We start from the raw sequence: 21,939 nt of genomic DNA, 5'->3' as shown, positions 1-21,939 counted from the left end.
GGCAGAAAGTGAGGAGGAATTAAAGAACCTTTTATTGAGGGTGAATGAGGAGAGTGCAAAATATGGTCTGAAGCTCAACATCAAAAAAACGAAGATCATGGCTACTGGTCCCATCACCTCCTGGCAAATAGAAGGGGAAGAAATGGAGGCAGTGAGAGATTTTACTTTCTTGGGCTCCATGATCACTGCAGATGGTGACAGCAGCCACGAAATTAAAAGACGCCTGCTTCTTGGGAGAAGGGCAATGACAGGCCTAGACAGCATCTTGAGAAGTAGAGACATCACCTTGCCAACAAAGGTCCGTATAGTTAAAGCTATGGTTTTCCCAGTAGTGATGTATGGAAGTGAGAGCTGGACCATAAAGAAGGCTGATCGCCGAAGAATTGATGCTTTTGAATTATGGTGCTGGAGGAGACTCTTGAGAGTCCCATGGACTGCAAGAAGATCAAACCTCTCCATTCTGAAGGAAATCAGCCCTGAGTGCTCACTGGAAGGACAGATTGTGAAGCTGAGGCTCCAGTACTTTGGCCACCTCATGAGAAGAGAAGACTCCCTGGAGAAGACCCTGATATTGGGAAAGATGGAGGGCACAAGGAGAAGGGGACGACAGAGGACGAGATGGTTGGATAGTGTTTTCGAGGTTACCAGCATGAGTCTGACCAAGCTGCGGGGGGCAGTGGAGGACAGGAGTGCCTGGCGTTCTCTGGTCCATGGGGTTACGAAGAATCGGACACGACTAAACGACTAAACAACAACAACAACAAGGCTGTGCACAGTGCTGATTGGCTAGAAATAGGTGACATCACTAACCCCACCCCTCCCTGGGGGCTATGTACTCTATTTCAACGTCGTTGTCTTCTTCTTCTTCTTCTTCTTCTTCTTCTTCTTCAGGCAGTGCTAAATGTACTTGGAGTACTCCAAAAATAAAAATAAAACCAGAAGTGGACAGCATGCCTCAAGCATGTTGGGATGACCAAGACAGGGCAGATCAAGGTTTAATTTAATGCCCAGTACACTTGTCAAACATATTGCAAAGGAGAGGGTAAGATAAGCTTTAGATGTAGGAGAAAGTACCCATAGCAGGTCCTGGTCCTTATGTATTTCTATATATACCCAATTGGTAAGATCTAAAATTAGGTTTACTCTGAGTAGTCCCATTGAAATAACACACTTGACTCCATCGATTTTAATGTGTTTACTCTGAGTATGGTTTCAATGGATACCACCCTATGATATCCTCATAACTTAGGCCCTACTTCGGTATAGTATCTTTCATTATTGGATCTTAAGCCACTTATCTGTTGTTACTTTATACTTTCTAGATATGACTGAGTTTTGCTTCCTTGTTTTTTTTCCTCCTTTGACCCTTTCAAGGTCTCCACTGTTTTATCTTCACCTTATGCAAACTTCTCGGCTGGCACCAGAATAAAGAGCCGCAATTGTTAAGATCGCAGAGAACAGTTCAGTTGATGAAAGGCACTGCAATGATCTAATTTTTTTTATCTCAGGTACATATTTTTCATTTAGATATCCTTTGATTAAGGGGCAGGGCAGGAACTGTCTTCATTAATAGTTTTCAGTGAATAATTACTAGTGCGTATATGAATGTGCCATATCATGAACGATATAGTTGGGTTGCCATATTTTGAAGAGCAAAAAAGAGGACACATTTGCCGACTTCTACTTTTAACTATGGATTGCCATGAAAAAAGAATGTGTCCTGGAAAAAGAGGACACATGGCAACCCTATTTTCTATCCCATTTTTCATTTCTTTTCTCCCTTAAAAAAATTTACTTCAGTTTCTTGGTTGGAGCTTTTGTTTGTGAAATAAGCCAAAGGAGATATTAAAAGCTGGGCCTCAATCATTAGGCCCCTTGGTTCTCAAATTGACCTGTACACAGAGGCAGACCCTGTAAGGAAACAGCCATTTTTGTCTGCCCCTTAATAATCTCAGAAATATAAAACAGCAGAGAACTTTATGAAGTAATGTCTGCTTTGTGCGGTAGACTGCTAACCCAACAATAAAGAAAGGCAGTGTTTGTTTCATATCAGAAATGTACCAAGGTGTGTGTGAGAGAGGGTGGGGGGAGGTAACAGGACTCAAGTAGGCTAATCTTACCCCTGCAACTTCTGAGGAGCTGTTAAACTTCCTAAGGAAGGCCATAAAAAGTGCTTATGAGAGACTCCATGGCCTCTCTGAGTTTTATGTGGGATATATTTTCATCCCGGCTCACCTTGTGGGTAGCCATTATTGCTGTAGGACAAATGTCCCATTGATCAGAAATTTAGTATATATATATTTAAGAAAAGGCGAAGTCAATAGCAGAGGCACTCTGGAGAGTCTGCATTTGACAGCATCTTCTCACATCTCATCTGAACTCTTTAAAACAAATAAAAGTTATGACTATGAAATCCCTTTTTTTAAACAAATGCTTCAACTAACAGTAAAGATTTTAATTCTTGAGTGGGGCCAGCTGTTGAGGCAAAGCTTCAGTGCTGTATACTTTACCCTCTCTCCCTCTCTCCAAGTTAGCATTATTTACTTGTGCCAGGAGTTTCATGTTTCACCGTTGCACTGGCGATTAGCCAAGGGAATTATTAAAACAACCAGATGTCGTGCATTAAATAAAAGTCACCTATGACCTTCTGTGCTGAATGTAGAACTCCCTTGAATGCTGAATTTCACAACTAATTGGGCAACATATAGAGAGCTGTTAAGAGAAATCGATAATCAATTAAAATCGAAGGAATCTCAAGAAATAAAAGGGAAGGTAACATATTGGTTATAATATTTTCAGTTAAATGAAGTATTTAAAAATGATAAAAAGAAAGGATTCACCTATGAAATTTCAAATTTCCAGAGAGAAATAATAGAAAATTATTATAAAAAATGTATAATATATTGTTGGAATGGGAAACTAAGGATGAAGAGGTCAAGTGTGTTATGATAAAGTGGGCAATAGATGTGGGAAATAATATTCAAATGGCAGATTGGGAAATACTATGGAAGAATGATATAAAATTTACGGCCTGTACCTTATTTAAAGAGTTTGACCAAAATGCGGGAGGCAGTGGAAGACAGAAGTGCCTGGCGTGCTCTGGTCTATGGGGTCACGAAGAGTCGGACACGACTAAATGACTAAACAACAACAACAACAACCTTATTTAAAGAGAATTATATGAAAATGATGTATAGGTGGTATTTAACAATGATTAAATTGGCAAAAGTGTACAAAACAAGGGAAAATAAGTGAAATGTAAAGAAAGGCTGCTCCCCGAGCTTGTGGGATTGACGGTGGGGGAAAGCCACGCTTCCCCCACCACCAGCCCCGGGGAGCAGCGGGAAGGCTGTGCGCAGCCTTTCCGCTGCTCCCCGACCTGCTCTTTGGGTCCAGCAGCTCTGGGGTAGCCTGCGAAGCCTCCGCAGGGCAGCGGGGAGCCTTCATCCTGCTGCCCTGGGGAGGCTTCGTGCTGCTATCCCTGGCTTTTGCGGGAGGTGCGGGAAGGGACAGAGCGAGGCTCTCTCACTTCCCCCACCTCCCGCAAAAGCCCCCAAGAGCCGCATATTTTTTTTCCCTTGAATCCCCCCCCCCAAAAAAAGTAGGTGCGCCTTATGGTCAGGTGCACCTTATGGAGCGAAAAATACGGTATCCAACAACGGCCGCTGAAATATTGCTAGACCCCACTAAGGAAGATTGGTAAATTAAGTTAATGGAATATGCGGAAATGGCTAAACTAACTGGGAAACTTAGAAATCAAGATGGTAACAAATATAAAGAAGGATGGGAAATGTTTCTTGCATATTTACAAAAGCACTGTAAGGAAGTGAATACATTGGCAGGATTTTAAAAACACTTGTAATGCTATGGATAATGTTTAAATTTGGAGGTAATTAGAGATAAAGACTTTATTGACATGCATAAATGAAGATAATACAAAGGAACCAGGGGAGGGAGTGGAGGGAAGTCGGGGGATTCAAGTAATCCCACAATGTGGATTTAATACTAAGTGTATACAGTTATTTTAAATGTTTCATTTTATTTCTTTTTCTTTAATGTAATGATTTTGTTTATTGTGAAAATTAATAAAAATGTGTGTGTGTGTATTTAAAATGATGAATTTCACCAGCATCTTTTTAAAATGTTGCTTTGATGCTAGAAAAACTCTGAGCCCCCAAAAGCTTCTTTCACACGCTTTCTTCATATGTTCTGTGCACAGCTCTGAAAACAAAAGGACAAATTTTGGGTTGACTGATCTTAAGAGACCAAGCAGATTAGTTATATCCGTTGGTTACCAGTAACTTTAGGTATATAACCTTGGATTTATTGATATATTTCTTATACAAATTATTAATTTGTAACAGTCAATATTTTGAGTGGGAATGCATAATAGATCAGAGAGACAGGCTGCTGGCCCGGCTTGAATGAGTGCCCTTGTTGAAGTTGTGAGCTTCCTTGAGAAGAGAGCGAGTTGTCTTCTTTGGCTCCTTGACTAACTGTTGCATCAGAAGTTGCTGATAACAGCCTGCCTCATCTGAAGAGATGTGCATCAACCCGGATCCTGTCTGGGCCAAGGAAGATGGAGAAAATAAGGTCAACTTCATTTAGGTAAGGGCATGAGAGATCGCTGTTATGGCATCGGAGCATACATGCTGCATAAGAAAGGTGATTAAAATATGTAATTGGACTGTTTGTGACATCAGGTTACCGTATTTTTCGCCCCATAGGACGCACCGCCCCATAGGACGCACCTAATTTTTTTGGGGGGGAAATAAAGAAAAAAAATTATTCCCCCCCCCAGGCATGGGGCAGGCGCAGGGGAAGCAGCCTGCTATCTGCAAGCCTAGGGAGCGCCCCAGGCTCCCCAGGCTTGCGGAGAGGTGCGTGAAGCCCGGGCGCGCTCTTCAGCGTGCACCAGGCTTCGGAATGCAGGAAGCCCGGGAGCGCAGGCAGCTCTGCGCCACCCTCCGGAGCCCCACGTGGCTTCGCGCCGGGATCCGGAGGGTGGCGCAGAGCTGCAGGAAGCCCGGGAAAGCCTGCATTCGCCCCATAGGACGCACACACATTTCCCCTTCATTTTTGGAGGGGAAAAAGTGCGTCCTATAGGGCGAAAAATACGGTATATAAACCCAAACTGTAACACTTTTCAGTTTAGGCTTCCTGTAATTTTATGCATTACCTGAAAAAATACCTTGTCACATATGTATTGTGTACCTAACTGAACCGTGAGTGCCTCCACCAAATGGAGTGATGCTGGCTATCACCAGAGGGTGGGGCGTTGGGTTTCGATAGCAGCACCCGTGGTATGCAACAGCCTTCCCAAGGAAGACCAACTCTCCTAAGCAGGGATGGGGAACCTGCAGCCCTTCAGAGGCATTGCTGAACTCCAGCTCCCATCAACCCTGAGCATTGGCCATGCTGGCTGAGGCTGGTGGGAGTTGGAGTCCAACAGCATCTGAAGGTCCACAGGTTCCCCATTCCCAAGACTCTAACAGTACAACCCTAGTCATGTCTGCTCAGAAGCAAGCCTTCCCCTCAACTCAGTAGAATTTGCTTCTGGATGAATATACAGGTATGGGATTGCACTGTAAGGTTATTATATACTTTTGGAATACTTTAGGGGTGAGAGCTGAGGGCCACATGCCGGTGGTGAGCAGGGCCAGAGGAAAAAGTGCACAGTGAAACAAATGTGATTTTTAAATTCTTTATACAGTATGCTTACTTCTACACCTCCTCAGATACTCCTCTCTTCATCCTCCAGCAAGGAAAGCAAGAAACATTATGAAAGTTCAAGGGCACATTCCAGCCTGGCAGAAACACTCAGGGAATGAGGTAGCACAGCCTGGGGAGAGGGGACATGGTCTGGGAAGAGTTCTGAGGGCCAGACAGAGAGGCCTGGAGGGGCCACATTTGGCCCCTCAGGCATGAGGCTTCCCAGTCTTTGCCTACTTAGCATTTGAGGGCCTAATTCACCAGTAATATTCCTGTTCATTTCAAAAGGGTTTTCCTGGCTGCTGGATTGTGCCTTTCGTTTGTTTCTTGCTCTACTTTGCCTGCTCTTCAGAAGGAGTTGTCAAAGCTTAATTACCTCAGGCCATGTTTCCCACAAAGAGACTGCTTTGGCTGGGTTTCCATTGGCAAAGCTGCCATTCTGATATTTCCAGACTGAAACCGGAGGCCTTCTTAGTGCTTCAGGTGAGGTTCTATTGTCAAGCAAAGCCACACCTGTGCCAACCAGGCATTTCCTTTGGAGTAAGAGACTGTTGGAAATAGTAATAATAACTTCTCACACACCTGAGGGGAAAATAGTGCTAAATGTTGAGCCTAGCCTTCCTGCAGATAATGGAACTATAATCTGAAGCTGAGGACACACCCAGCATTGCTTTGGAGTAGCTACCAGTCTATGCATCCCAGGCAAACACAGCTTTGTTGATATTCACTAAAGAACAAGAGGGATTTTCCTGTACCTACACCAGAGTCCTGGCACTAGGAGAACTGCTGCAGTCTTTACTGCACGTCACATATTGCCCCTGGAATGTGTGAGAGATCCAATGTGGCAAAGTCTGGATCAAATGCAGAGGGAGGCCAGTTCAGATGTCACGGTGTGGTTGGAAGATTAGCAAGAGCTAAAATGTACTATATATTCTATCAAAATTGGTGGAAGAAGGGGTGGCCAATGTGGTGCCCTCTAGATGTTGATGAACTACAACTCTCATCATTTCTGATCACTGGCCATGCTGCCTGGGGCTGATAGGAATTGGAGTCCAATGTCATGTTTTTATTCACAAGGGCATCTCATCAAGTCAACAACACAGCAGCAACAACACAGGTTAAAAACAGTCTCCAGTTGAAAAAAACTCTCAAGTTGAAGCAAAAGGGTTTTTTGCCTGAGACATCCACAATCTAGTTGCATTGGGCAATTTAAATTGTTAACTAACAGCACCAGTTCCATCAGACTGCAGAGCAGGGGGAGATATTCAGTAAGGCTATTCAATGGCCTCTACTGAGAGACAGCTGCTTTTGACACTCTGCTTTGACACTCAATTGTCACTTAGTTGTACTATTCCATTCAGACCACCTGGACTGTTTCCACTCCAGCTGCTTGGTTTAAGAGCTGTCACTTTCAGAACCACTGCCTGAGCTTGCTTTCCCCTCCCTCCTCATTCTCCTTTCCTCTCCTGTCATGTCTTTTCAGTTGTAAGCCTGAGGGCAGGGACTGTCTTACAATCTTTGTAAGCTACGTGGGGAGCAGGGATTGTCTTACAATCTTTGTAAGCTACGTGGGGAGCTCTTTCAGCAAAAGAGTGGGGTAAAAACCCACTACCTCAATTCAGTGCTTAGGCTGTTTCCTAAGAGAGAGAGAGCAATCAAGTGCTTAGGCTCTCTCCTCTCTCATGGCTTAATACAATGTTGTTAGAGTTCATCACACCAGTATCTCAGGGTCAGCCTTACCATTGGGCAGAGTGAAGCAGCTGCCTTAGGCAGTAGGTGCCTGGGGAGATCAAGTGAGGTGTTGGAGAACAGAGCTGCATGAACTACATGTCTTGTGCTCTGCAGCCCCTAAGCTAGTCTACTGCCATCATTGTACACTGAAGTGTAGTGTACTCTCTCATCATTAGTGCTGAAGTAGGATTCAGCTACAGATCCAGTTGGCTTCTGTACAAGGAATAAGATGAGGGGATGTGGCATCTCTAGTGGCAAAACTTCTTGGGCCAGCCCTACAACATATTCAAAATGGGAAATTGTGGGTTTAAGTTCTGACTATAACCCAAAATTCCAAACCATGGTTTGCCAATCAGGGATCTAGCTAGTGCTTAAACTGCAGTCTCCTAATTTGGACCATAGCAGAAAAATGTGGTTAAATGAATCCTGGGCATACTGCATTAAGATGCCAGAGTTGAGGGGAGGCTAGGCAGGGCTGTGGAAGCAGAAAGTTTGTTCCTCTTCCATAAATTGTCGTTATTACTGAACCAAACTATTACTGAACCAAACTAAAATATTGAACTGGACATAGATGATCATGAGGAAAAATCACAACTGGCCTGAAACGGGATGTGGAGAGGGGAGGAAGAGGATGGGTTACTCATCCTGTCCTTTCTTAGTGACAGTCAGGCCATACTGTACTTTTAAGCTACAAGGTGAGGAGAAAACTAAATTAAGTCAGATTACTGTGAGACTGTTTCTAATAGCATCAGCTTCAGCCTAGCTGTAATCATTTCATTGCTGCATATACAGATCATCACATTCAGCAAATTCAAACAGCTATATTTTAATTAATCTGGTTCTTTTGCTGTTAAATGATATGGCAGCTGTTCTTACAGCTCATATCACATTACACAGTTGGGAATCAACAATGCGATATTTACACTTTAGCTTCTCTTTTGAGCCCAATCACTTTTCTGAGCAATAAACCTGTCCCCTCAAAAAAAGAAAAAGATCATTCTAACAATAAGATGGAATTTATTTAATATAATTTTTCTGTGTGCAGTGAACAGTTTTTAGATTAATATAAAAAGATGGATATGGCAGTAATGTTCTTATGCTAAAATAGTGTGCATGGTTTAGAAAGCCCACCCTGCCCCTGCCCCCACCCCCGCCCTGTATCTTAAGTCCACACAATGAGGACCACAGTCAATCATAGGGACAGCTGTTCACACTACTAAAGACAATCCTGTATTTCATTTTAGTGCTATTTTCTTACATTTTAAAACATCTCTTAATATGAAACCAGTTCGACCCTGAATATAAGCATGATTACTCAAGAGTAACTACTGAAATAAGAGTATTAGGAAATAAATTAGTCAAAGTATTGGGATATTATCTCTCATCTTCTAATACAGATGGACACTGGACTTTTTTTTGATGTTAACATTTTCCACCAAATAGCAAAGGCCGTGAAAAGAACAATTACAAGACAGTGCCTTATGATTATTAAGTGAACATAAAACTCACCATCAGTCTGTACTGTTTCAGCCAAGAGTCACATCAGAGAACAATAATGAGAAAACCAGAAATAATTGCAACAAAAGAAAATGTTCACTGTAGCAACAAAATCTACTTCTTTATCATACTGCTGAGAAGAGAAAATAGGCTCTCACTTTAGAGGCCTGCCATGGTGAATTCAGCCACTGCTAATAGGGTCTCTTGATTATAAGAGGCTGGCAGAAAAATCAATTTTCTGCTATTCAGACCAATTAGCTTTCCCAGCTGGATCTGAAAAATCTGTATTAACTGCCGAAAACAGCAATAAAATAATGTGGCATGTCCTCTATAGAACTACTGCTGCAAGGGTAGAGACTAAAATAATGAGAGATTTTTTTGAAAAATATATTCTAAAATTGCAGTTGGCATCAGTTGCACCTTTAGATTAGCTATGGTGGTGGCTCTAAGAGTAGGGTTAGAAATAAATTTCAGGTAGCAGTCTGTAATAAACAAAAATCTGCCCTTATTCCCTTATGGGGGACACAAGAGCCCTTATAGAGTCCTTTGTAGGTTCTCCATTGGTCAGAGAAAATAACAGAGGCCAACCAGAGAATATTGAGAAACAAAGCAGCTTGTAACTCTGATCTTTATTGAACTGTTGCAACAGGGTACTCCCCTCACATGCAGGAAAGGTGGAGGACCCAGAACAAAGGTGTGTCCGCCCTTATATAGACATTTTAAATTGCCCACCCTGGAGTCCAACACCCCCCCCCCATACATCATACCTACATTACAGAAAGGGTGGTCTACAACAGAAATCTGAGTGCATTGTTTATCACCTGTTAATGGTCACTTGATTGGATACCCTGGGGAGCCTGGCCAGTCTTTTGTAATGACAAATACTTACAGGTAGTTCCTGAGCCAGGTCACAGGCTCACCCTATTCATACACAGACATACCCTTAAGACAGGATTTGTGAACAAAAAGACGATGGGGAGGCTCCCCCTCCCCCTCCCTCCTTTCAGAGAAAACATTTGTTCAGTTTGGGAGTCAAAATGGTTTCAGGGCGGTCCTCCTGTGCTGCTCCAGACATGTGGTCCACACATCTTTGTATGCGCTTGGTTGGTACATTTATGAACATTTATTATATATATAAAAGACCTTAAATTTTTTATTTCAACTCAAATGTAAATCTCTATGTAATCACGTCACACCAAGGGGCTAATGAAACAGGCTTTGTGGATTCAACATCAAGCCAGCTTTACTCCCTCTCCCTCACTTTGCTTAACATCCAGCCTGCTGAGGTGTTCTGAAGAACTCAAAAGCTCACTCACTAAGTATTTTGTGACAGTTTAGGTGGACCTAATAAAGGTATTGCTTGTCCATGGATTTTGGAACCATTCTTTTGAAATTGCTTGTTGGCAGGCAGAGATAGTTGGGGCTCTTATTTCATCTGGCATAATAGTCAAAAGTTGCCTTGAGGATGTCACTGTATTAAGAAATTCCTTAACGAGACGTGCAAGTCAACTCCAAATAGTAAAAATAGAGAAATAAATGAAAGGTCCCAGCTACAGTAACACAACTGCAATGTTTCCCTCTTCCTGGAAGATGTTCAACATTGCAATAATAATTCTAGACTCTGGAGTTAACGATCTTACAAACACACATAAAGGTAAAGGTAAAGGTACCCCTGCCCGTACGGGCCAGTCTTGACAGACTCTGGGGTTGTGCGCCCATCTCACTTAAGAGGCCAGGGGCCAGCGCTGTCCGGATACACTTCCGGGTCACGTGGCCAGCGTGACAAAGCTGCATCTGGCGAGCCAGAGCTGCACACGGAAACGCCGTTTACCTTCCCGCTGGTAAGCGGTCCCTATTTATCTACTTGCACCCGGAGGTGCTTTCGAACTGCTAGGTTGGCAGGCGCTGGGACCGAACAGCGGGAGCGCACCCCGCCGCAGGGATTCGAACCGCCGACCTTTCAATCGGCAAGTCCTAGGCGCTGAGGCTTTAACCCACAGCGCCACCTGCGTCCCTCTCAAACACACATACTGTACCTTTTTAGATTTATTTTTTCCATTCTATTTATGAATCACTTCCTATCAAACCTCTTAAAGTGATTTAACAATAAAAATGTCAACAATAAAAACAATTTCAAATAGATACAAGACTGGGAGGGAACTCTCCAAATAAAAGCTTGTTGAAAAAGAATGATCCTCAATAGGCACTGAAAGAGACAATAGGGAGCGTATTCATTTGCTTCTCTTGAGCAGGAGCCTTGTAAAATCTTGGTTTCTCCCTCCCTCCCTCCTCCACCTGGGCAGAAAGAAAGGCATTGCAACAATGCACTCCCTTCCTCATGGGGTGCTGGTGGAGAGACTGAGGGTTGCTAGTATTTTACAAGCATCCTGCTGTTCAAGAGAAGCCCCTTTCAAAGTAGATAGGCAAAACCAGGCCCACAATCCAACCCACCTTTTGCGAGACTGCTTGAAAAGGGGATTCTTTTGAGCTTAGCCCTGCTTGTAGAATACTAGCATCTTCCTCCCCACTTCAAAGAGTGCTTCTTCTTAAAGTTTAAAATATGTTAAGCCAGCCTGGCTGCATTTGGGAACCCTTCTGCTTATTTTGCTGAATAGGGGTCTGGACATATGTGCCAAAGTGTGCCATCACTGAGTATTCCGTGTCCCTGCCCCCCCCCCCCGATCTTAAGAAAAAGATGCTTGATCAAGCTTCTCTTTCAAGCAGTACTTTCCCCACCCTCCCTCCCTGCTGCCATTATCACTTGTGTTTTTGCCTCATTGGCTCAGGCCCACCCCTTCTTTCTAATTTGTTTAGCACTTAAAATAATCCAAGTGCTTTGAAAAAAACATAAAGTCCCCATCTGGTGATCTGCAGCAGATCCCTTGAGACACAACAGTGAAAAAGGGGGGGGGCAGGGAGGACAGAAAGAGAGAATAGCTTTATTTGTACAGCTGCAGGTGAGCTAAGGAAGGTGTCAGATGCCAGCTCAGAAAAACACCCAATTTTAGAACAAAAAGAAAGACCTGCAGAATCATACCAGTGGTCCATCTAATCAGTACAGTGAATTTTTAAGAAAGGTAAATTCCATGTTAGGGAGCAGTAGGAAAGGAACTGAAAATAAAACGGTCAGTGTCATAATGCCTTCATCCTAAATTACGAAGTACTCTACTTCCCTTTGTCTGTCCTGAATTGTCCCACATTCAGCTCCATCTGATGGCCTCATTGGGTTCCAATATTACTTTCTCTAAACCTAGCACAATGTTTTGCACCTCTATCATGTTCCCCCTTACCTCTTAACCAAAAAGCAACCAGAATTGTACACAAGTATATTCCAAGTGTGGCTGCAACTTATTGACCTGCAGAGTGCTCTGGGCAGTTCATGGTGCAAATCCAGGTTCTTTGATGGCATGGGGAGGGAGAAGGCGCGAAATGTGTACTGAGGAATTACTTGATGGCAGAGTTCCCAGCCGAAAAGACAGACCTTTTAGATTATAGGTGGTTTTTGGAACGTTTTCAAATTTTCAGGAGCTGGGGTTGTTTTGTCTTGCTGTGTTTTGTTATGTTTATTTGTGAGTTTATATGTTGTATGAATTTATTTTATTCACAATTTCCCACCACCCTGTAATTTTTTTATGAAGAGCTATTAGAATACTTTTAAATAAATAATAATTTGTGGGGATCCCGATGAGTTGTTCCAGGTACTGTGTTTTTTTAAAGAGTAATAATACTAAACTCAGTCGGACTTACTTCTTGGGAAATAGGATTAGGCCAGTGCTGTCAACAGCAGCTCAGAAAAGGCACTCTCTATATACTCGGAGGCACCTTCATCTTTTCCCGTCAAGGCTTGGCTTGAGTCATCTCAGAATCTAACTAAACGGGCATAAACCATCTGGTGTGCCCGTGGACAGTTGCTTGTGCTGCATTCACAAAACAAGCGAGTTCGCTCCCCAAAAGGGCAAAGTCAGGAGGTCTCTTTAAACCAGACATTGTTGGACCACAGCTCCCGTCAGGCTCAGTGAGCGCGGCGCGACCATTAGGGATGATGGGAGTCGTAGTCCACCAAAACAGCTGAACCCACAATTCCTACTGGTTTCTAGTCACGAGGCGAAAATGTTCTGGCCGTTTTTTTACGTCACCGGGCAAACCGCTTTAGCTTGCGTAGGGAAAGCCAGACGAGAGAAGGGCGAGGGAGGAGCCCGGGGACAAAAGTCTTTCCTGACGGGCGGAAGGAGAGGCTGACGGGTGTGGCTAAGCTAAAAAGCAACGGCTGTGAGAGACTGGCTGCGACGAGAGCGTGACGTAAAAAGGAGGCGGGGCCCGCGCGTGCCAGTAAAGCCAGGGCAGCGGACAGCTGGCGGGTGGAGTGAACTGCTCTTTAAGGGCCCAGTGCCTGTGGTTGACAAAGACACTTCCGGCTTCTTATTGCGGTTCGAATCCTCTTGATGAGGGACTAGAGCTTTGGAAGTACATAGGAATCAATGCAAAACGGCATACAAACAGCAACTCTAAAACGAAAAGCAGATTTCTTAAGAGGTTGCATGGCTTTGCGGTGATCATACCTCTGTTCCCCTCATTCTGCGCTCAAAGTAGAGAAGTTATAAGCAGGTTTCACGTTAAATGCTATACATTTAAAGCGTATTTCCCGCCACCCCAAATAATCATTTTCCTTTACATTTCTATCCCCATGCTTTTTAGGTAGTCCCTTTCCGTAAGCGTGCACCCAGTATCTTCTTTTAATTGATTGTATGTCGCTGTATTGGAATCCGAGTAAATAAAGAAACAGTGCTGTGTAAAATGGTTAGAGTTTAAGACTGGGGTATGGAAGACCAGGATTCAAATCCTTACTGAGCATGTTGCTCAGATTGCCTCAGTCACTCTCTGTCAGCCTAACACACCCTGTCAGGCTGATGAGGAGGTCCGGAGCAGTCCAAAGCTTGCTCATGATAATGTGTCATTTGTGGAATCTTTTGTTGTTGACCAACATTCGGCCTTGCTCTGTTTAGTTTTGAGTAGATATGCATAGTGGGATCAGTGGTGCTGCTAATGCAAGGATCTGGGTGAAAAAGAGTTCTGGACCTGTAACAGAAAGATAGCGCTCTGTACGTGTAATCAAGCTGTTTGTGTGGCTCTGCTATTTTCATTTGGGTCTACAAAAGAGAAACAATAGTTTTATTCCCTACTGCGAATGCTTTAACTACTCTGAGCATGACTAATGTTGGATGCAATCCAATATAACTGCAACAGAGCATTACATTTCATACATCTGCTGAAGTTTATGTTCACTTAAGATTGTGCTATAACAATTTGCACAGTAGCACAATGCAACCTAGATTTAATCCTTAAAAATTAAATGGATTTATTCCCAGGCAAATGTCTGCAATCCTAATTTGGTGAGCCCGATTGTAGCCAAGAGGCTCCACCTCTGTGTATGCATACACTGTTGTTTTTAAATAAATGTTTCTTAAATTTTGAGAATACAATCCCAAATAATCAATAGGATATTCTAATCAAGCAAAGGAAGATGTAAAAAGAAAAGAAAAAAACCCAATAAGCCCGCACTGTTAGCGCCCCTGAAAACACTCGTCTCTTTTCTCCTTTCGCCAACCAATAAGCGAGCGGAGGGCTCGAAATGGGCGTGGCGCGATGGCGGAGGTGCCGCGTGAGGGGAGTGGGCGTGGCCCGGCGCGCGGAGACCCGGGAGGCGTGGCCTTCGCAGCGGCTTCTAATCGCCTTTCCCCTCCCCTCCCCCCCTCCGGTACTTGTGAGTGACAGGCGGGAGTTCAGGAGCTGCGAGGACGCCGAGTCGCCGTTGCCGCCACCAAACCGTGGAAGAAGAAGCCGCTTTTTCGCCGCCCGGAGCGCTGCTTCTGCCGCCTCCTCCCCTTCTTCCTCCTCCTCTCTTACGCAGTACTATGAGGCGGCCCTGACGGGGGGCGCCGCAGCCCGCCCGCCCTGCCCCCCTTCCCCCCCTCCTCGTCCCCCCCTCGCTCCCAGCCCCCTGTCCTCGCCTCAGCCCAGCCCAACGAAGCCCGGCGCGGCGGCGGGGTCAGGGCTCCCCACCCGCCCCCCGATGACTGCGGCAAACTGCGGCGGCGCCAACGACGAGTTCGACTTCAGGCTCATCTTCGGGGAGGACGGGCAGCAGCCGGGCCCGGGGCCGCCGTCGACGACGACGCCACTGCCACAGCCGCTTGGGCCTGCCGCCGCCTCAGCAGGTGCGTCTCGCGGACCAGGCTGGCTCGCCTGTTGCCCTCTGGCTCGGCCCGGGGCGGGGGGGGGGGGGAGGCGGCAGCTTTGCAACTCCTTCCAGCCGCTTCGGACGCGACGGGGCTTCGGGGCGGTGCGGCGGGGTAGGGGAAGAAGATTGCCACCAACCAAGTCCTACTCGGAGCAGAGCAGTGGGAATTAACGGACCTGAATTAGTCACGCCCTTTTATTTCTTTGGGACTACTCCGAGCAGGTCTTGGTTGGCTGCAGCCCTTGATTTCCCTACCCGAGTCGCGCTGGCCTTAGGGTTGGTGAGGGGTGTGCGCGTGATGGTGGCCCTGCGATTCAGCGCACGTTTAATTTGTCTGTAATTAATCAATTCTGCTGTAACAGAAGCCCCCCAAAAGATTCTTGCGGAACTTTGAAGCCTGATAACAAACTTCTCCGAGTAGACGAGTGTAAGGTTACTCGGGAGTAAGGCCCAGTGGTCACAGGGCCGGCGTGCGTAGGATCCGGGTCACAGGGCGTGGCTGCTGTGTATATATTGTGGACGCATAGAGTAAGCCCCTTTTGGTTCCACTGACTTGATTCTGCGTAAGTGTATGTTAAGTTACTTGGAAGAAAGTGACATTGACCCCAGTGACAGGATTGATGTGCGTGGAATTGGACCACGAGGTCATGAGCGAGGAACTCTAGACGGAATAAATTTATTCGAGATTAAGAGTGTATCCTATTGCAACCCATATCTACTAAAAAAATTAATAAACATGGTCAAATCTTCTTCAGAATCAGTGTGCGTATGATCAAGCTGCATGTCTTATTTGGTTCAATTCAGTGACTTAAATATATGCTTGGGGCAATCCAAAATAAGCCTACATGGGAATAGATCTTGTTGGACCTAGTGGGACGTGATTCAGAGTAAGCACACATAGGATTCAGCCATATGTCTGCTGTAAATGCTACGCACATTTCACTAGTGAGTAATTGTTATTTTCTTAGGTAACACTAGCAGGACAGGTGCCTGCTTGGAGGAGCGTACAAACTAAAATTGGGCTCACTTCTGAGTGTAAAAAATGCATACAATTGTATGCACTCTCAGGGGACAAAGTAGCATTGAACTCTGTAACTATGCATAGGATTTGACTCTTACGGTAGCTTCAGTCTTTCGTACATTTTCTTCAAAGCAAGTCCCATTGAACCTTATACTCTTGTTATGGAATTCTGGACATTCTCTCCCACCCCACCCCACCCCACCCCATCAGTTCTCTTCCCCACAAATGCTCAAGGACAGATGGATCAGAGAATGAAGCTTGCTTCTGAGTAAGCATGAATAAGATTGTTAGTTCTCCAGGTCCTGAATGAGGAAAGAATAATGAATGTTTTGTTTGGGCTCAAAGATCCCAGAAAGTGTTGTGAGATGTTGAACTCTTGGTAAGGGAGACTGTATATATCCTCTTTGGAAACTTCTGTGAAGCTGATAGAAAATAACTTGGGTTGAACATAGTGTATTTTGCACACATGAGGCAGCTGTATACTGAACTGGTTCATGTAGCCCACTATTGCTGCCTCTGACTGGTAGTGACTCAGGCCAGAGGTTTTTCCCAGCTTTGTCATATGAGATCCTCTTAACTGTCAGGGATTGAACTTAGGACCTCAGCACATGAAAAACACATCCTCTACTACTTAGCTATGAACTCTGTGTTCTTGGAGGTTCCTGCGGCGTTAAGGCAGCAGGCGGGTAGTGAGAGGGGTGGTTGGAGGTTGTATCTGGAGTTGTCTTTGCATACGAAAAGGGGTGGGTGGTTGGGGTGCCCAGCTGTAATATTTCATTGATAAAGCAAATTTCAAATGGTCATTAAGTGAGCTGAACTGAGGATTCTGCAGCCAGCTTTTATTTGAATGGTTGGTGCTTTTACAAACTGATGTCAAATCAAATACCAAACTTAGCAAATTTAAGCCTCAAACCAAGAAGCCTACTGGGAGAGCTGGCATTCAGACTATTTATTTGTGATGTGGTCTGTTAGTTCCATAACTTTCTGGGAAGTCACTGGTTTATGATTCTGTTTTCTGGAGGTGTTTGGTTTATTTTGGGCAGTTTTTTTAAGGTAGTTTATTTATGGCAGGTGGGATAACGAAGTAATTTAGTGTATATGGTCTGTAAGAATTATGCAAGTACTGTAATGAAAAAGTGTAGGAAGTTTCTATCCTCCAAGAAAAAAATATAGAAAAATAAACCACTTAAACACAAGAGAAGTCAACTACCAAAAAAATAAAAAAAAATACAACATTCCTCTGGGGGACACAAACCTGAACAGACTAGTCTGCTATGCCAAAGGCTATGCAGTAGTGTGAAAATGGAGGAATTGGTGGTGAATCTGTCAAGCTGTTGTCTTAGGAAGTAAACTGCTTGTGGAAGATAAATACTGTATTTACTCGAGTTTAATGCACCATCAAATCTAATGCACACCTCAGTTTTCAGAACCTTGAAACCAAAAACATATTTGTTGGCGAATGTAAATGTGCCATTGAATGTAATGCACAGCTTAATTTTTGCAACGTTTATATGGCCAGAAAAAGTGAGCATTAGATTTGAGTAAATACGGTATATTCAAATCACCTTGGCCCTCAGTGGTCCTGAAAGCTGCATACCTAGAATTGAGGAATCGTGAACTGCCTGATTATGAACAAGCTACGAAAAAGGAAATAAAGAGCAAGTGTATGAAGGAACTGAAACTGGCAGTATTTTGATGAAAGCCTCTGTGAAGATTATGGACATTTTGAGGCAGGTTACTTCTAAAGAAGAGCACAGTGTAAAATATCCTTTTATCATTCAACGAATCCTTGACCAAGTTATATGTTAGTGATGATAACAGTAATCTTGTTCGTACTGTGTTGAAGAATATTTGTATAACGTGCATAGAACTTGATTATGGGCACAATCATAGAACTGTAGTGTTGGAAGGTACCCCCAAGGGTTATCTAGTCCAACCCCCTGCAATGGGGCTAAAGAATCACAGACAGATGGCCATCTAACCTCCCTTTGAAAACTTCCAGTGAAGGAGAGTTCGCCACGTTCTGAGGAAGTTGGTTTCAATACAGACAGACTATATGGTAATCCAGTATTAAACTGTTTAGTGCCTTAAAAGTTAATTTGAGCATGGAAATGCATTGTTAGCCACTTATTTTTGTGAAATGAATAACTTACGAATCTCTTAAAACATAGCATAACCACATACCTCCAAGAAAATGAAGGAAACAAGGAATAAGGCTAACGCTTTAGGATGTTAGTGAAGATGATACGCAAATAGCACATGGCTATTTTGGGAAGTCTAGTTTTGAAAATGCACTTCATGTTTTTAAAAATATACTAGAAAAAACTGTTTAAAAAAGATTGGCAAGTATTGTTGATTCAAATGAGCTGCTTCAACGTGATTTGTTCATCAGGTTCCACCTATATTTCAGTATTCTTAATCTTTAATTGACTTGTAGATTAGCTGCATTCCTCATAAGAATTCCCATCAGGTGAATAGGCATGAACGTTTTTCTAATTTGGAATAGTTACTGTTATTAGTTTATTGCTTGCTTTTTCAGAAAAGTTATTTGCAGGGTAAAAATAAACATTAAAACAAGAACCTAAAATGCTTACCCCATTAGAAAGATGAGTAGAAGAAGAGGCAGTAAACCTATCTATGGACCCCCCAAATTGAGGACCAAAAGCCTGGGTGAATAAGAATATTTTTTCCTGGTGTTTAAAAGCAGATAGTGATGCTGCCAGGCTTGCCTCCCTGAGAAGAGCATTTCTCCAAGCTTCTCCCCTTCATTTAAACCCTACGACAACCCTGTGAGGTTATGCTGAGAGGTAGTAACTGGCCCAGCAATTTCATGGCCAAATGGGGATTTAAACTCAGGTGCTAGTCAGACTATATCATACTGACGTTAGCAAGTGGCAAGTGCCATAACTGTCCTTTCCTTCACACTTGCGAGATTTCTTTCCTTGTGTTCTTTAAAGTCTTCAGTAAAATTGTACATACTGGCTGCCACTGTGCAGCTCCACTTATGAAACACCATTGCAAGTAGCACAAAGGCAAATCCTCTGCACTAGCACCTCATCATTTTGTTTTGCTTAATTTTACTTTAATATATTTCAAGTTTTGTGTTTCCTTTCATTTATAAAAGAGTGCACATTTGCTGCATGTGTGGACAGGATATTGTGCATTGGAAGGGAACTTGCAGGAATATGATGTAAAGTTGAGCCATGCCTTGTGGTGAAAGGCTGTGTATCTGCATGCAAGTGATAGAATCAGGAAGTCTTTAAAGATAACTCAACTGGGACGCTATAGGTCCAGTGTAACTAAAGTAAAAGGTAAAGGTACCCCTGCCCGTACGGGCCAGTCGTGTCCAACTCTAGGGTTGTGCACCCATCTCACTTAAGAGGCCGGGGGCCAGTGCTGTCTGGAGACACTTCCAGGTCACGTGGCCAGCGTGACGAAGCTGCTCTGGCGAGCCAGCACCAGCGCAGCACACAGAAACGCCGTTTACCTTCCCGCTATAAAGCGGTACCTATTTATCTACTTGCACTTAGGGGTGCTTTCGAACTGCTAGGTGGGCAGGAGCTGGGACTGAAAGACGGGAGCTCACCCCGCCGCGGGGATTCGAACCGCCGACCATGCAATCGGCAAGCCCTAGGCGTGAGGTTTTACCCACAGCGCCACCCACGTCTTGCCAGTGTAACTAGATGTTCCTTAATAATTGGATATGAATAGAAGGATTTTAGAGTTGAGATGAACTGTTTTTTAAATATTCCTTTTCAGCCTGGATAGGTTCCCCAAACACTTTATGGCTAAAATCCATACAAATTACAATTTAATTAGGGACACGGTGGTGACATGCGTGTTGGGGGAGCAGTCTTTGGCCCTTAGAAATTGATGCCACAGTCCAGGTCCCAGGCTTTTCCCACCAAAGGAAAATGGTTTAAAAAACTAAAGATTGACTCAGGGACTGGGTGATCATAAATTTAAACCCACAGAAGTCTGTTGATCTTCTTTCTTTATTCTTTCTTTGGTGATCACTTGTAGCTGTGTAAGATTGTCTTCCATGAACACAGTCTTAACAGTGAGTCCATAAGTGGCTGTGGAGACCAATTCTGCATCCACACGTCCTTCCACATTGGGGACATAGGTTTCCAGGCGGGAGTTGATCATGGTGAGGGTTTGCCAAATGGGCCTTCCTCTTAGCCTGTTTTTCCGTTTCGTCCTACAGTCTTCTAGACCCTGTCATCACACCAGTATCTATATACCAAGCCTTTGTTCTTGTTAAATACTGTAGAATGTTCTTACTAAATATGATTTTTGGCAGCAAAATGTGTTTAACTGGCTAAAATCAGGTAGCTATGGTAGTTCATCTGTACAGAATTCAGAGTTATAAAACTGGTATGTGCAGAAACCCATTACTGACAGTACTGCTGAAAGAGGCTGCTAATAAAAAGAGGACTGAGGCTAAAATAGCTTGAACTGTTTATGTATTGACATTTTGTAAAAGTTCAAAGTTATTTATTGGAAGTGCAAGGTTGTTTTTTTGGCTGCTCTTTGAGGATTGTGGCAGTTTTAATGGAGGAAGGGGATGAAGAGTTTGACAGGGTAGTATTGTATTTATAAGCTCACACTGCAAGCTTCTTCATATTGTAAACGACAACACTTTTTGTGGATGACTACTTAAAATAAGCCCCACATAATTAGTTCCAGTGTTAGTCTGTTCACACTGATTGTTGCTGTCTTTGTTTGTATCTGTCCATTTGCATTTATGAAAAAAGTGCCTTACATAACACACACAATATTACCAAACTTTGTGCAAATAAAGATGCAAAATTCTGAATTCTGAAGATAGGGAGGATAATGGTGGTAGTTTGTTTAAATGCAGAGAAGGAAAACAAATCTACAATAATTGCTTTTAGCTTGTATTAGGAATAGGTATCCTGAATAGTATTTTGCATACTTATTTATTTTACTTTGTTCAAATTACTATAGCTATGCATGGTATATATCTTAACTGGACCTGGTGAAATATGATAGCTTAAAATTTGAGCCTCAAAACGTTTCAGTCACCACAGAATGGAGGAGAGGGGAAAGTGGTTTGGTTCACGTGTCCTGTCAAACCATAGTTAAAATAAACTGTAGCTTAATGTGAACGTGCTGCATGCTGGCATATGGCAATCAAGCTACTGGGAAACAAGCCCATGGTATCACTTGTATCATCTAGACCAAAACTTGTGACTTTGTCTCCAAACCATGAGTGAAAGGTCTGAGTTTGGATGACACCACATGCCACAGCATGGCTTTCAGGACCAGGCATCGGACTTCCCATACCCCAACCCAAATAATAAGAGACCAATGAGATTGGCTTTGGGTCAAAACAGGCCACAACTTTATTGAATACAGATGAAAGTGGTTTGGCTAGGGCATTGGGCAATCTAAATACTTCCTGCCCGCTTGCCAGAAGTGATGCATGGTCAATCCAGGTGGGGGTTCCTAAGACTTACATTCAATAGGGTGACCCCCACAGGGATCACCGTCTGGGGGAGTGCCTTCAGCCCAGGCCCTGCCAGGGCACGCGGACATGGCCATTCCCCCTGGATCCCCGGATACCCCAGCGTTTGTAGGGGCAGGCGGAAACTACAACCAGGAAGAACTTCCTGACAGTAAGAGCTGTTCGACAGTGGAATTTGCTGCCAAGGAGTGTGGTGGAGTCTCCTTCTTTGGAGGTCTTTAAGCAGAGGCTTGACAACCATATGTCAGG

General features: G+C 43.8%; 1 protein-coding gene and 1 long non-coding RNA gene across 2 annotated transcripts in view; one reads left to right on the top strand and one right to left on the bottom strand.

Annotated features, from left to right (window-relative positions):
* Positions 1-4,257: 4,257 nt before the first annotated feature.
* LOC307223246 lies at positions 4,258-13,652 on the bottom strand. Its single transcript, XR_013842046.1, has 2 exons — positions 12,688-13,652; positions 4,258-4,565 (listed from the first exon to the last, which is right to left on the bottom strand). It is a non-coding gene; the product is annotated as an uncharacterized lncRNA (long non-coding RNA).
* A 1,041-nt stretch (positions 13,653-14,693) lies between these two features.
* The window catches only part of NFATC3 (nuclear factor of activated T cells 3), a 55,415-nt gene continuing 48,169 nt past the window's right edge, over positions 14,694-21,939 (top strand). Inside the window, exon 1 of the mRNA XM_079988276.1 lies at positions 14,694-15,155. Coding sequence (XP_079844402.1) covers positions 15,011-15,155 — 145 coding nt within the window. The 5' untranslated portion in view covers positions 14,694-15,010. The remainder of the gene's footprint in view (positions 15,156-21,939) is intronic.

The sequence above is a fragment of the Podarcis cretensis genome, assembly GCF_951804945.1.
Source record: "Podarcis cretensis genome assembly, chromosome: 8".
In the NCBI taxonomy this organism is placed as follows: domain Eukaryota; kingdom Metazoa; phylum Chordata; class Lepidosauria; order Squamata; family Lacertidae; genus Podarcis; species Podarcis cretensis.
The sequence above is the reverse complement of the archived record's forward strand: the minus strand, read 5'-3'. Positions and strand labels throughout refer to the sequence as shown.